The sequence below is a fragment of the Cercospora kikuchii genome (assembly GCF_019650295.1).
Source record: "Cercospora kikuchii DNA, contig_00005, whole genome shotgun sequence".
Classification (NCBI taxonomy): domain Eukaryota; kingdom Fungi; phylum Ascomycota; class Dothideomycetes; order Mycosphaerellales; family Mycosphaerellaceae; genus Cercospora; species Cercospora kikuchii.
The window spans coordinates 432,860-448,059 of NW_025408586.1; the positions used below are offsets into that span (position 1 = coordinate 432,860).

Here is a 15,200-nt window from a genome sequence, read left to right on the forward strand (position 1 = left end):
CAAATTTGACTTTTGATGCATCTGCCGCCCGTGAGAATATCACAACGGCATCATTGAGTGACGTTCGGGGCCAGCATCGCGAAGCCCATCAGCAATGATGGAGTGCTGCCAAGCACACAAGGTATGAATCGAAATTTGTCTACGGGAAGGGGATGAAATGCGTTGGGCAAGCAGTGATGCTGTTTACGCCTGAGGGACGGATGTATCACAAGACAAAGTACACGGCTAGACCATTACTGGAGAGTCGTATCGGCAGACATGGCCATGGCCGTCCGTGGAGAGCAAGCTGTGATCAATCGATGAGCCAATGGAAAAGATGGGAATGCGACCCGTGTGCTTTGCCCTGCCTCGCTGCCTCTCTTAGGTAAAGTGTTGCCACAACAATGCAACTCGGACTGTACAGTGTTGACGATAGTCTACTTTGACAAATGCATGGCAATAGCAAATGCGCTGGAGTCCACAGTGAGCTTCCCCCCTGCTCTGCAATACTCTCCGATAAATATGCCAGGGTCAAGAGTGCGAGCCGCGCTGCGTTGTCAGTACCCAGATTCGCGAAAGCGAAAGAACACGGTTTCGTGGCCGTGGACCATGTCCTGGATGACCTCAAAGCGTTTATCGAATTGCGGATAGTCCTAAAATTCTGCTCGCACACACGTGAAGAGCCTTGTGGCGGGAAAGTCTGTCGACTTCTCATTTCCGGCAGTCGATCTCATCCCATCTGCACCGATTTTGTGGGTAGCGCGAGCCGAATGCCTCGCGATGCTTTCGTCGGGCCCTACCATCCATAAGATCTTGTTCACCGATCATGGGCTTTTTATGAAATCCTCCGGAGCTGGAACACTAAAATCTTTACTCCAGATGAGCTATGGGCCGAAGGTGTCTTTATTTGGTGAGCCGCACTTGGTCTGAGACATGATCCGACGCCCACGCAAGGCATCGATCCAGGTGAGGCTCCGCTTTTGATCTGCATGCGAAGCGACGAGCGTTGGCCGACCTCCAGCCAATACCATTGGCAAGGTGCATGGTTATCGTATCAGACCACAACCGCGTCTCCGGCTTCGCCGGCATTGCAATCCTCTTGCCAATCATCGGTCTAGTCAAGTTTGTCAAAAGAAAGTCACTTGCCGGATGATGCTTTCTATCAAATGCATACAAACCCTGGTCTAATGCCAGCCGTGTGCCGTCCTCTGGCCAGCGAACCATCGTTTGCCTCCTGTACCGCCCCTGTCTACAACATCGACTCGCGGTCTTACTATCTGTGCTGTTCCCACTCCGTACACTGCCTACCCGACCCTCTGACTCCTGGTGCGTCAATGATTGCCTCACCCACGGAACTTGTAACGGCACTATGGGTTGACGCCTCTTGCAAGGACGAGGCCTTGGGTCACTGATGCCGGTGTGCCGTCAGGAGTGTTTCGTTCAGCTTCGCTTTTGATCAACGGCGGCTCCGCCGGATGTGTTGATACCGGCTTGGAAATGGTCACAAACGCTGCTGGAGCAGTGACAGCTTCACCTGCGATAGAGTGCCTCACTCGTTGCCCGTGGACCCACTAATGTACAGTGAGTCGCTGATCTATTCACCAGCCTGTTGATCCATCTCGTAACACACAGACTACGGATCACATATGGCGGAACAGAATACTTGTGATTGACAAGGGAGGTGCTGGCGCCGTTGAGTCTTGAAAGAGCATGGAAAGAGCATGGAATACAAGTAAGGCGTCCAGGCCTGGGAGCAAGACAGCGAGCTGAATGGTTGAACGGCTCCAAGATTTGCTCAGCCAACAGATGAGGTCTCTTCATCGTGGTAGCACTTTTTGCAAGCTAGAAGGGCTACAGCATCACCCCCATCGGCGCCGGCCGCAACGATGAAAAACAAGACGATGATAGCTATCATTACTGTACTTTGCACGACTGTGCACAGTGCGATCGCGAAGCAGATAGTTCTTGGAACTTCGAATTCACGCAGTGCCGCCGAGACCTATCCATCGACCCACGACAAGCAGAATGGACATCCGACTCTCTACGCGATCGATAGTGCACCCACAACGACACTGGAACATGGCTAGTCGCAGGCGCTGAACCATGAACAGAGTCACAGCTGCAGTACACGATGAGAAGTTATCGGATGTACACAATCTACTTAACGAGCTTCCAGTTAGTCGAAAGACCAGCATTATCGCTACACAACTGATGGGCGAACTATCGGCTGAAGTTCCACGAGATCACTGCCCGGCGAGGAAGGAAAATTGACAGGTTATTCATTGGTATTGCGAGCTGATAGGCATCTGGTACAACATGGTACTCTCGCTCCAAATCACTCCCACCCGCAGCAACTTGATTCACCCAGCATTCCCGGGACATTGCCATCACATGTGAATCAAAGCTCTCGCATGGGTCGTTATCAGCCTTGAGCACCAGTGAGAACTTGCTCAACAGTTGAAGTAAGCGCTGCTGTATGTACTACCTAAAGCTGCATGAGGTACTTCTGCTCCATGATACCTAGCCGCACGCCCCTAACTCTCGGCCCGCGAAGTTGCACATCGCTAATTGCCCTTACTATAGCTGTACTAGGAGATGAATAATGTCAAATGTCACCCTCTGGAGTTTCCGCTCGAGAGTCCCCGCGAAATGACTGGAAAGCTCAGTCGTGAAGAGCGATGCAGGCTCGGGCAGATGCGAACCGAAATAATCGACCTGATCCACATTGAACATTGAGGAAGACGCGGACGAGGTACTTCCACAAGAAGACGAGCCGGCATCGATCTCAGTGCCTCGCCTTGAAATACGCTTCGCGGAATCTTGAATGCGGTAGAGCTCTCTCAATATATCTTGTCCTGCTCCCAAACCATGCTTGGTGAGGGGTGACACTCCTTCCGTGATGAGGTCGCCAAAAGCCGGGCCGGCCGGGGACAGCATGCAGGGCACGGATAATGGATCTGCTGAATTGGCGCTTAGCAGGCCACTTGAAGCACGAGCGCGTCGGGCTTCGAGGATAATCGACGAGTAGCACGCGACCAGTTTCCAGAGGAGGACAAATAGAAGTACGAGAAAGCTCTCGTCCAGACTGCAATCACAGTCCAGAGCCTCATCTAAGAAGTCCAAGATCTGCTTGTTTATGGGACTGAGCGCTTGTAAAGTGGACGGTCGCGTGGAGCCGGACGAGACCGAATCGCGGCGTTGGCAGGACTTCAAGGCTTCGGCTATGCCAATCTGTTGCATCAAGTCCGATAGATCGTTCGAGCAACAGCTATTGGATCTCTGGGCCGCACCGTGTGGACTTAGGACATGGGTCAAGTCGTCCCAAGTGGTGACGGGATCCGAATGCATCCAGTCGTCGATGTCGGACGTGAGCAGATCTGCACTGATGCGAAGGTCGAAGGCATCAGCTGACAGGAATTCATCGATGCATGAGGTCGATTGCGACATGGTCGCCTCTGGGACTCTCGATTGCCAGGGTCTCGCGTTGCCATGGTTCTCGTTCGATTGGACCGAATCCTTTCTGATTCTCGTGGCATTATTATAGAGCGTCCGTCCGCTCCGGCGTGAGGGACTGTACTGGCATGAGAGCTTGCGATCCTGACAGCGAAGACAGGCAGGCTTCTCCTTGCCACACTTGACCTTGGCAAGCGCACAACTCTCGCAGCTGTCTCGTAGTTTGGTACTCATGGTCAACGATGATGGAATATGTCGATGCAGTAGCTGATCCCGATCTATGGCGCTGGATGTGGAGCCTCTATGGGCAGAGATCTCTTATCGACAACAAGTGGTATGCTGCAGGGCATCGATTGGGCTCGGTCACCCATAGTCAGCCGTGTTCTGAGTAATGGCTTGGCAAAGGTCTATTACTTGTTCCGCTACGCTCCCAACAGGGCAGCTCAGAATGAGCCATATGCCTGACTGTACCTGGAGCTCAGGTTCCCGGGGGGCAGGAAGACTTCCTTGGCATGATCCCCAGGTCGGGTCGAACACGAACGCCAGTGGCCTGCGTCTCAAGATACAGGTGCGTTAATGCATAGCCCAAGCTGCAGCTGTCATGCAAACAAAGTTGGCTCGGACGCAACATTCGCTTAATACCACGCTATCAGCAGCACACTATCCCACTATTGCCTGCAGACCCGTAGCGCAGCCACGCCAAGTAGATAGTGCTGACCCTGGAAACCTACTATTTGTAAAGCACAAAGACCTTGGCCACGACTAGTCCCAATCCCCTTCATAATGACATTATGTCGATATTGCTGGAGCGGGAAGCGAACAATCCGTATCGCATTGCAGCCAAGAACTCAATGGCCGCTCAACTTATGTCTGAAGCTCCTCTAGTCTCATCTCTTCCCCAGTTGTCGATTAAGTACCTTCATGTTGAAGAATATTCTAGCTTAGCTGACGCTCTCAGCACAATGGGCGAGCCCACGATAATAGATTGGTAACAGCTCTGTCCACAATTAGCGAACCAAAGCCAGATCTTCGTTGATTTTGACATCGCTGGTCTTTGCGCTAGGACTCAGAGTTTCATCACGTTATCCTACCACGGGATTTGACATCTTTACGGCGTCAGAGACAGCTAGCACGGACGCTGAGTGTAAAGCTTTATGAGAGACAGTAGTGATAGACCGCACTCACCCTTGTCAGCCTGAATCAGGCGTGCTTCGTTACTACAACATGCCTTTGTATGACGCGGCCACAATTATAGTCATATGTGTCACAGGCCAAGCAGTTGAAGGACACGAGAGCCAATACAGTACAGCGGCAATGTTTCGATGCACCCTGAGGCCCATTTAGTCGCGCCATTGCCATTGTGTGGCTCGCAGGGCTGCGAAATATCCATCCCGGAGGGCGAGAGAGATGGCCGCTTGGATGTTTCGTGGCTGTCTCAAGTGAACTGGGACTCTCTCATACCTTCTAAACAATGGTGATCAGGCTCGCACGATGCACGGTCGATGTACGACTTCCGAGCTCACAACTTCACCTGCACTGCACAGGCAATGATTGGGTCGTGAAGACTGAGTGAGCTTTGAGGTGGGTGGCCTACATGATTGGCTGCGGGCCATGCTGAAGCTCGCGAGGCGGCAGCCTCGAATCCTGTGTGGCGCCTGTCGTGAGCTCAATTAGCGTGGCATTCACATGCAACCACGCAACTTCTCTCGCTCCTGCAAAGCCTAATCGCACACCACTCGGCTGCTCAACACTTGATTGAAATTCTGCTCCAGTTACAAATAACGACTTCTCAACGATGAGGATAGACACAGCAGGTGCTGAGAGACGCTCTCATACATCTCTACCTGAAACGCACGGACTTCCCAGGCCGCATCCGGTTTCTGTTAAAAAGCCCATCTCGGCCAACAATCTCATGCACGGGAGCTCCTAGCACCTTGCCTTTAGCGAGGCCCTGCATAGAATCTCTTATTGCATGCAGTTGAGATCTCGGGTCCCCAGAGTCGATCAATGCGCTAAGAACCAGGCTACGAAGCTGAAAGATTGCGTTTTAGCGATTCCGCAGCAGCTGCTGCAATCAATATGCGCCAGAGATGAGTCGGCAGGACCTCATGCTTGCCAGCCGACCTTAACGTTGTGCTCCTTCGGCGTTATAACGCCACTACAAGAAAGAAACTAACCTGGCAAGCGTGGAACCCTCCACGCATTGCAAACGCCACCTAGACCCGACTCACGAATCCTTGTTCCGCGGAGCATTTGAGCGTATGCATGCATGTCAACGTCAAAAGCAGCGAGGGAGGGAACGCGCCTTTAATCCAGCGGAAATCCTCTCCGCTCCCAGTCTCTCCACTCCGCGACTGCATGCCGCAACGTGGCAATCATGCGCGGCAAGCGTTTCGATGTTGGCTCATCCGCCTCTTGCAACGAATGTGAAGTGTCTTCGGACAGAAATCCGTAGTACGTTGTGATCATGTCGTCAAGGCTATCGAATCCCGCCTGTTTGGCCTGAGTGGCCACGAAGCGCAGACGAGTCGAGAGGGCCCCGTCCTTGACATCGCAGTCCGTGACAGCTGTGCCACTGGATGACAAGGCTTCGATGCTGGAGCGTGAAGTGATGTGTGCACTGGCGCTGTTGTCGCTGTCCTTGGCTGCATGAGCCGTCTGAGAGGAAGATCGTCGACATGTCACTGGAGGCTGGGACGTAGCATTGGGTTGTTGTTGTCGAGGACTTTTCGGGTCACCTACTATGGTAGAAGTTGGTAGAGCTGTGCGAGGTTCAGCTAGTGAACACCGAAGCCGTGGACACAAGAGTGCCTCTTCGAGCGCATCTGACTCACTTGATAATAACATGTCCCACTGTGAAGTCTCCGCTGCCAAATGCAGCGTATCTGGATCAGCACCTTCTGATGGAATGTCATCCGTTGTCATTGCCTGTCCCATTCCATTTGTGTCGACCCGATCGCAGAATGAGAATAATGCTGCGTCGTCCGCAAGCTCGCAGGAACCCAGTCGCGGGGTATATCTGCTGTCTAACTGCCACAGTGCCATCGTGTCGTCTTCGGCACTCGAATCTGGATACATCGTAGCAACAGGGGCGGCAGCAGCAGCACGGGCAATGGTACCGGCATTTTCTGCTACGCCCGCATCGCTCGATTGCCGCGACCTGCTTTGCGGCTCTTGCGAAAGCTCCTTTGATTCATATGGGGGCACAGCGTTGGCGTGTTCCAGCGTCTTGATACGAGCTTGCAGCTCTTCCACTCGGTTTTTCATGCGCGAGCCTGTAGAAAGCCTTTCAGCAGCATCCTGACGACGATATGCGGTAAAGCACGACACGAACGATACAAGCGTTGGGCAACGCGATTTTGCACGCGCTTCTTCTCGATCTTGTCCATCCACAAGGCTTGCCCGAGATGCCCTGCGTGCGCAGTGGTCGACGAGGATGATGGTGCCGCATTGCACTCTGTAGACATGACGATGAAACGCTCGCAAAGCTCGCGTCAATGCATTTTTTTAGTGAAGTTGAACAACCAAACCAACAACGAGGGCAAGACCAAGCGTGTTTAGACTTCAACTTGACGGCCCCACGTGCAGACTTTATGACGCTCTCTGGTATCGTGTCTGGCGCACTTGCAGCTCTGGACCTTCGTTATCGACATTCTGTTGGAAGTACGAACACGCAAGAACGGCGCTCTTCATTCCAGCCGCCGCTGCTGTAGGTATACAACGTGATTGGTGGAGCAGCCTCCACGTGCTTGGTCAAAGCAACACGAGAGTGCACACGGTCTCACGCTACTGCACGGACGAGCCTGATTGCGCGGGGTGAGCGCCAAGCCTAGCAAAGTCTTGGAAGAGACTGTTCACTGGCTATTCGCTTACTATCGCTGGTTTGGGACGTTGCGGGCCAAGAGCCTAGCCGAAAGAGTCCAACAGCACGAACCAGAATACAGGTTGGATCAAGGTCCAGACTTGGGAAGGAAGATGCACCACAAGCGGGAGGAACGTTAGGCTTCTCAACTCGCGTACAATAGTTCATGGGGAAATCAAATGTGGATGGATCATGTGTGTATCAAGCTGAACCCATAATATTTCGCATGAAACGATGCAATCACCAAACGCCACCACCCGCAAACTTCCGCTGGTCGTGCAGTCAATCTATTCGAGTATCTTTCTAATGTATTCTGCAACCTTGACAGCAGAATCGCCTTTCTGTAATGAGGAGGTCAGTGACGAACAAGAGTCGTAGGACAGTGATGTCGAACTTACCAACAAAGACCAATGGTGCTGGCCTTTGGCGAGATCGACTTTGACGGGAATATCCCCAAAGAGGGGTCCCCACCTGCCGGCGCTGTAGTCATTTCTCTTCACAGTCAGGAATTTCATATCTTCCGGATCATTCGATTGTCCGTAGAATCGCTCGTCTACCGAACTCTCACACGCCCAGAGAATGTTGACCTTGCGCAGCGTGCTGACAGTGAGCGGTTTTGCAGAGAAGGTTTGCAAGACTTTGTTGATGCTCCGAAAGTGTGCAATCAGCCAGTCCGGTGCTTTGCCATTGGCGCCGCCCAGCAGACCAGCCGTGCTGCAGTATTCGAAAAAGTGCTCGGGGAGCAGTTTGAGCTTGAATGGCGGTGGAGAGTCGAGAATGATCAGGTCTCGCACCTCTTCGCCGTTGTCCATGAGAATCTGCGAAGCCCGATATGCGAGAATACCGCCCGCGGACCAACCCGCAAAGCTATAGGGTCCCGAAGGTTGACGTCGTCGAATTTCGGCAATGTGGCTGTGCACCAATCCATCCCATGAACAATTCATTTCAACGCCCTTTTTGAGGTATGGAGAGTTCATGCCGTACACTACCAGATCCGGACGAATCCTGGGAAGATTTACGTAAGATGATGCGAGGCCACTGCCATCCGGGAAGAACCACAAGACATTCTTGGCGGACCGCGAGTTACCTTGCAGGACGACCGAGGTAGTTGCAGGAACATCCTCATCGACCAGATCACAACTCATCTCAGATAGTGGCGTGGGCAAGTCAGTATCCACCAAGACCACAGATGAGCTGCTCGAAATTGTCGACGGTGTTGATGATGGATAGGCCGAGGTGGAGCGCGACAACAACGGAGTGTTGTCAGGGAACATGGACTCTCGTAGCGATTTGACGGTGTCGAGCCCCGAGAGCAACGTCTGCGTATCGAACTCAATGTCCAGCTCATCGCGCAGTCGACTTCCGATCATCAAAGACAACAAAGAATCGACTCCCAGATCCACGATGGATGCATCATCTGTAAGTTGCTCCAATGGGACTCGAACTTCGTCTGCGATGATCTTTAGCACTTCCGCAAAGCGCTCATCCACTTCCACATCGCCCAGCTCCGATCCAAGCGCTGAAGACGAGGGAAGTGATTCAACGCATGGCATGGGGATTCTGGCAAAATCATTTGCCAGAGCCTGTGGCTGCGGACCATCCGTGGCAATGCTGACGACGTTCGCGGAGGTTGTGTCCGAGCGCGCAAAGAACTTCTTGATCTCGCCGATGGTGCCATATTGCTCGAAGAAATTTGGCTCGGCATCGAGCTGCAATTCCTCCGAGAACCGACTGGCAATCATCAGTGTTAGTAGGGAGTCAACGCCAATATCCACGAGACAAGTGTCGTCTTTCAGGTCAGAGACTACCACTCCGCTTTCTTCAGCGATGATGCTCAGCGCTTTTGTTATCTGCGGAAGGTTCTCCGTGCCCGCGTCTTGCTGAACAGGGGCCGGAGGAATGCTTGCCGTGAGCACGTTAGCTGCAACACGAACCTTGGCTTCTGCCGCTAGAGTGGCTGCAGGACTTGGTTGGGGACGGACAGCAGCATTTGAAGGTCGAGCCGCGCCGGAAGCTTTAGCCGTGGCTTCTCTCGCCTTGTTCAGCTTTGCGACAGACTTGGGTGGCTTAGCGGCCTGCGAGAGAATAAACTTCAGGTACCTCCTGGGCACGCCTTGGATCTGTGAACGTGGTCAGCGTCGTATCATGTCTGCAGAAGGCGCGGCAGATGATACTTGTACGCCCTTGATCATCGCAACGGGGGTATCGCTGGTGAAGACCGAAACGTCTCCTGACCACAACGCATCGACGCCTAGGACTATGAGGTTAGCATGTCCGAGGCGAGCCAGAATTGCTTTTGCTCGGCGTACCTGTGGGCGTCATTCGAACGTGAGTGGAGTACTGGCAATCATTGCGAATCCTCTCAAACAGATGGAATTCTTTCCATCCGTGGTTGACAAAGACATCCGTGGCCAGCTTGGTGTTCTCATTGACGTTCATAGAGAAGCCTGCCGACTGCGTCAAGCCATCAACGGCTGCGGGGTTGATGTAAAATTGCCCTCCTCGAGCCATTCGACCAAAGCTGACGCGACAAGCGGATTCGTAGTCTTGGTTGCCATAAAGCACGTCATCCACGCAGTGGTAGTCCGGGTTGAAATCGGCGAGGGCAGACACGAGACGGTAAGCCATGTCGCCGGAGAAACGACAAGTCTTGCCATCTGCCAGGTGGTTACGCATCCTTTCAAAATTGCCCTTCACAGTCGAAAGGTTGGTTGCGAGCGCCTGGCGTTCCGTGTCATTGGTGAAGAGGATCTGGCAAGTTGCGAGGACGCCGACTTGCTCACCGAATTCCTGCGAGACAACATTAGAGTACTGATCACAGTCACTCAAGTGGTCGCTTACATCGTGGACAGTAAAGGTGAGATCGGAAGCCTTGGAAGCCCAGACGAAATTCGCAGAACATCGCAACGTCTGTTTCCAGTCTGCAGAGCCAATCAAGGCTCTCTTGATATCCATGTCATTGACTGAGATGAATTGACCGGGGCAGTGGGACTCGAATCGTTGACGAACATGGTTACCGATAGTAAATGCCATGTCTGCGTATACCGCCTGGTTACAGAAAATTTCTTAGCAAAGTCATATACATCTGGAGTGTGTACTTACTGGGGTACAAAGACTATACCCGTCAACCGTGTGGCCTTGGATGAAGGGCTTAATATCTTCGTGTGCTGTGTCACACTCGACGACGATTTTGCAGCCCTCGTTAGTCACTTCGTCCTGAAGCACTTTGTGGATCGAACTGCTCCGCAGCGGCGGCGTCTGTGTCCGTTCCTCGGCCGGTAAATGCGTCGAGAGTGTCTTCTGAACAGGAGCCACAGTCGGCGTGCCAACTGGGATGTCCCCTTTGGTCAGTGTCCAATCGTTCCGGTACGCGATCCAGTAGGGCTGAAGCTCCCATTGATAAGTGGGGAGCTCGAGAACAGTCCTCGCAGAAGGGATGTCTACGAAATATCCGTTCCAGTCGATAGGCAAACCAGCCACATGGAGCGCAGAGAGCGATTGCGTCAGAACACTCCATGGATCCGTCTTGTTGCGGAGGGTCGGCAAAACCTTGATTGAGTCTCCCAATGTGGATTTGATCATGCCAGAGACGACGGGGTGTGGGCCAAACTCGATGCCATAGGATGTTTTGGTAAGCACATCAGAGTCGAAGGCAGCTTGCAGACATGTCATCATGCGCACTGGTTCCCTAGCGTGGCGTACCAGATACTCGGCGTTGAAGACGCCGTTGTCCGTCACGACGGACCCGTGTAGTGGTGACAGCACTGCGATTGTGGGTTTGCGGAAGACGACTCCATTGGCAGCGTCACGGAAGGCACTGCAGATTGGTGTAATCTGGGAGGAGTGGAAAGCATACGGAACGCGTAGCAAGGTATTGCGAATGCCGGCCGATGTCAACTTCTGCTTCCATTGCAGCACGTGCGCGACGGTGCCGGCGAGAACAGTCTCCCGTGGTGCGTTGATGCATGCCGTTTCGAATTGTGTTCCGGCCAGCGTCGCTTCTATGTCAACGACAGATGCAGCGACAGCAAGCATCGCATGTGAGCCTGGGTCACACACGTCTTGAAGAAGCTGTGCTCGCCGCCCGACCAAGAAGATAGTGTCGGAATCGGAAAGGACACCGGCGATGTTTAGTGCCGCATACTCACCCAAGCTGTGCCCGACGACAGCCGTGGGCGTAATTCCCCACGAGATCCAGATGCGAGCAAGAGCGATCTGCATGCAAGTATTGGCAAGTTGAACTACGACCGGAGGATAGGCCGCCAAGTCATCTCCTCCGCTGGCACGGAGAAGAGGAAGGAATGTCGGGAAGCCTAGGCGTTGTGAGAGCCCGTCAAAGTGAACGATCTGGTCACGGAATACTCCGAGAGTCTCCAGCAGCTCTTTGCCCATGCCAGGATATTGCGAGCCTTGTCCCGTAAAGGCGAAAACCATTTGCTTCGGAGGACGAATGCGCTCAGTGCCGAATTCGGAACTAGCAAGGGCTAGAGAAAGCTGGTCTTTGAGCTGATGCACGTCATTTGCCAGCACGGAGAAGCGGTAATGGTGATGCATGCGACGAGCGGTTGTTGTGTAAGAAATGGCGGGAAGAGGAGCATCTGTGGCCGTGATGTGGGACCAGAGAGCTTGGACATTAGCCCGGAGTGACTTGGGGCTTCGTGCAGAGAAGACAACAGGATATGACTTCCTGACGCCAAAAAAGTCGGGCTTCAGCAAGGGTTTGGCAGGAGGCTCTTCCACCAGAAGAGAAGTGTTGCCCCCAGCAGCACTGAAGTTGTTGATCAACGCTCTTCGAGGAAGCCCCCTGGAACGTGGCCATGGGGTCGACTCCAGATCAATGTGGACGTTGCGGGCAGTCAGATCCGTAGGGAACTTTGGATCTGCGTTTTATCAATGAGTGCGACCAGGTATAGCGTGTGGGGAGATAGAGAGTGGGAAAGATGGACATACTGATACGGGTTTTGATACCACAGTGCGGTGGGATCGCCTCCTTACGCATCATCATCATCACCTTGATCAATGCACTCACACCCGAGACAGATTCGCCATGTCTGACGAGAAAGCTTGTCAGCTGCGGCAACGCCTAGGTATGCGGGCTGAGGCTCATACCCGATATTCGCCTTGAGCGCACCGAGATGTAGTGGCTGATCGGCAGCTCGACTATGAGGTTTGTCGCTCGGAGCAAAAGTATCGCATACAGAATTGATCTCTCGTGTGTCTCCGGCCTGCGTTCCAGTACCATGCATCTCGATGTAGCTCACATCGTAGGGATGGACGCCTGAACTGGTGAGGATGCGCTCGAAAATGTCCTTTTGCGCGCCGACATGTGGTCGAGTGATGGATTCTGCGAAGGCCGAGTGATTTGTAAAGGCGCTGCCGATGATGCCAATTATGGGGTCTGCATCCTCAATAGCGTCCTCGAGACGTTTCAGAATAACGGTCGCGACACCTGGGCAATGACGAAAGATATCAGCACGGCATGCCTCAATCACGGTCGAGCCAAAATTTCTGAGCGAGAAGGAGCTTATGGAATCAGACTTACCTTCGCCGCGGCAATAGCCATCGGCAGACTCGTCAAATGTCTTGCAGTTGCCAGTGTGAGACAAAAAGTGGCCTTTGTCAAGACCCGTGGTCATGTCGGGGTTGGTCAGTCTAGATATTGCAAGCCATCACGTCAACATCGGTTCCCGATGGTCATAATCGCATAAGTGGTACTCACACATTCGTGCCGCCAGCAATTGCCGTGTCGATGTCGTGCTGCCAGAGGGAATTGCACGCGATGTGGATCGCCGACAGGCTTGAGGAACAGGCCGTGTCAACAGCATAGCTCGGACCAGAGAACTTGAAGAAGTAATTGATGCTGTAGACGCGTCAGCGTGTGGTGCAGGCAGGCATCGCGTCGCACAGCTTGGAACTGCCTTACCGCCCTGGCACAAAGGCCCGATTCGCGCCTGGGATATAGTAGGTGTCGATGTCTTGGCCACTGTTGGACTCGCACCAGTCATTGCTGGTAATGCCGTAGAAAACACCCACGCGATCCTCTCGCGTGGATGGCGTCCTGCCCGGCACAATGCCTGCTTGTTCGATGGCTTCGTACGCTGTCATGAGAGCGAGCCGCTGAGCAGGGTCAATTTGCGGAGCCTCCCGAGGCGAGCTGACGAAAGGGTAATTAGCAGGGGAAGGTTGTGCAGCGGCCACGGTACTGCTTACATGGCAAAGAATCCTGCATCAAACATTTCTGGATCATCGAGCCAGCAGCCCCACTTCACTTTGTTGGTGTTCTTGAGCTTCCCCGTAGGATCGACGTGCGTATTGACGTTCCACCTCAATGGAGGTACTTCACGGCACATGTCAACTCTATTTTGCAGCAAGTCCCACAGAGCATCCGGGCTGGATGCTCCAGGGAATCGTCCCGACATTCCAATGACGGCGATCTTCGAACGGCCTTTCGGCCCGACAGGAGGCCTGATGTCCCGCGGCAGGGACAACTCGGTGACGATGATGCTGCTCTCGTTTGGAACAGACTCGAGGTGCTGCTTCACGATATGGCCGCACTCTGTGCCCAGTGAGACAATCATGACGTTCCCGGCAGACTCGGAGTTGGTACCACGGCTCAGGGCATCGAGTGTCTTGTCGAAAAGCACACTTCGAGTCAGCACGTCGTTGACTGCACTTTCCATCAGAGCATGCGAGTCTTCCACCCATAAATAACGGCCAGTCCCACTGGACAAGACGGAAATGCCACCGGCAGTAGTTGTCGGGGCCCACGATTGGGCCTGACGCAGGATGCTATCGACATCGGTGGCCGTGAAAAGGTGAGGTGCGTGGTAGGGGCTGCGGACGGGAAGCTTGGAGGTCCAGTAAGTGGAGAAGGCACTCTCGTTTGTGAGCAGATTCAGAACCTCGGGAGGAGCGCTGATGCTCAGACTGGAGGCGGCCACGGAGCTAATATAGGCATGCGAAGAAACAGCGATTTGCTACAGGTTTTGTTCAATACCATTCCTGCCCAGGGTCATGAAGGAGGGACGTACCTTGCGCTGGTGGAAGCGTTCCAGCAGGGGCTCGATATCATCCCGGCTGGCGCCGCGCACATGCATCGACCACGGCGAGGCGGAGTGCGGGCCAACGATAGAGCGAGCGACTTGCGTGGCACGCAGGCCGGTGTGTAGGGCCACCACTGCAGCGTACACGCCTGCTTTGACCAGCTCGCCAAGGTCTCGTGAGGCGCTGACGGCAGCGGCAGCAAGGCCGCCTGTACAGAAGCCGACTCTAGTGGCATGTCATTCGCATCAGTCGGCACATACACCGGCAGAGGCACTGCGTGACTTACAGGCGGCTGTTCGAGGCGGTCGGATACGTGTTTCGCCCCTCAGAATGCAGCCTACATTGGTCAGTATGCCGCCATGTATCACATCGGCGTTCCATACCAGATGAATGCAGCGAGGTTGTGGATTAAGCTGAGCAGTTGGTCCAGCGCGGGGCTCAGTAGCTCGTCCCGCTTCCGGGTGAGCAGGTCGGAGATGCTCGAGAACTTTGGAGTCTCATCGCCATGCGCAGGGCTCCGGCCCAATTCGGTGCGGATTGCATCGTAGCAGTCGCGAAAGAACCACACCAGATGAACATTGTCGGAGCAAAGCAACTGAGCCAACGATTGCTCGTAGTTGTACGTCTGATCGCCGAATACGTAGATTTTGCTTTGCTCTGTGTCGGCCGCGGTGGGTAGGCTGCCCTCAGGGATCACCGGAGGTGAAGATTGCCGCATGGCTACTGATTACAGCAGAAGCGGAAGATCATGGGAGCCTCTGTGATTAATCACGAACCGGATCCAGGTAGATATCGATGAGTTCGATGCCCGGCCGCACTGAGTCTACATGGCGCTCGCTTCCCAAAGACTCCATTGTCCTGA

General features: G+C 53.8%; 3 protein-coding genes across 3 annotated transcripts; all 3 read right to left on the reverse strand.

The window, feature by feature from the left end:
• Window positions 1-2,556: 2,556 nt before the first annotated feature.
• On the reverse strand, window positions 2,557-3,666 carry CKM354_000795700 (uncharacterized protein; the record flags this gene model as incomplete). The annotated part of the gene is made up of 1 exon (XM_044803320.1): window positions 2,557-3,666. The coding sequence occupies one exon, from the start codon at window positions 3,664-3,666 to the stop codon at window positions 2,557-2,559; it is 1,110 nt and encodes a 369-aa protein (XP_044659255.1).
• A 2,073-nt stretch (window positions 3,667-5,739) lies between these two features.
• CKM354_000795800 (uncharacterized protein) lies at window positions 5,740-6,899 on the reverse strand (the record flags this gene model as incomplete). The annotated part of the gene is made up of 3 exons (XM_044803321.1): window positions 5,740-6,194; window positions 6,267-6,707; window positions 6,767-6,899. 3 exons carry the CDS (start codon window positions 6,897-6,899, stop codon window positions 5,740-5,742), a joined length of 1,029 nt encoding a protein of 342 aa, XP_044659256.1.
• Window positions 6,900-7,581: 682 nt separating this feature from the next.
• Window positions 7,582-15,056, reverse strand: CKM354_000795900 (uncharacterized protein; the record flags this gene model as incomplete). Its single annotated transcript, XM_044803322.1, has 15 exons — window positions 7,582-7,635; window positions 7,693-9,414; window positions 9,469-9,545; window positions 9,604-10,084; window positions 10,136-10,342; window positions 10,397-12,174; window positions 12,245-12,345; window positions 12,404-12,743; window positions 12,837-12,946; window positions 13,014-13,154; window positions 13,218-13,448; window positions 13,505-14,271; window positions 14,326-14,563; window positions 14,625-14,675; window positions 14,722-15,056. 15 exons carry the CDS (start codon window positions 15,054-15,056, stop codon window positions 7,582-7,584), a joined length of 6,633 nt encoding a protein of 2,210 aa, XP_044659257.1.
• Between the last annotated feature and the right edge of the window lie 144 nt (window positions 15,057-15,200).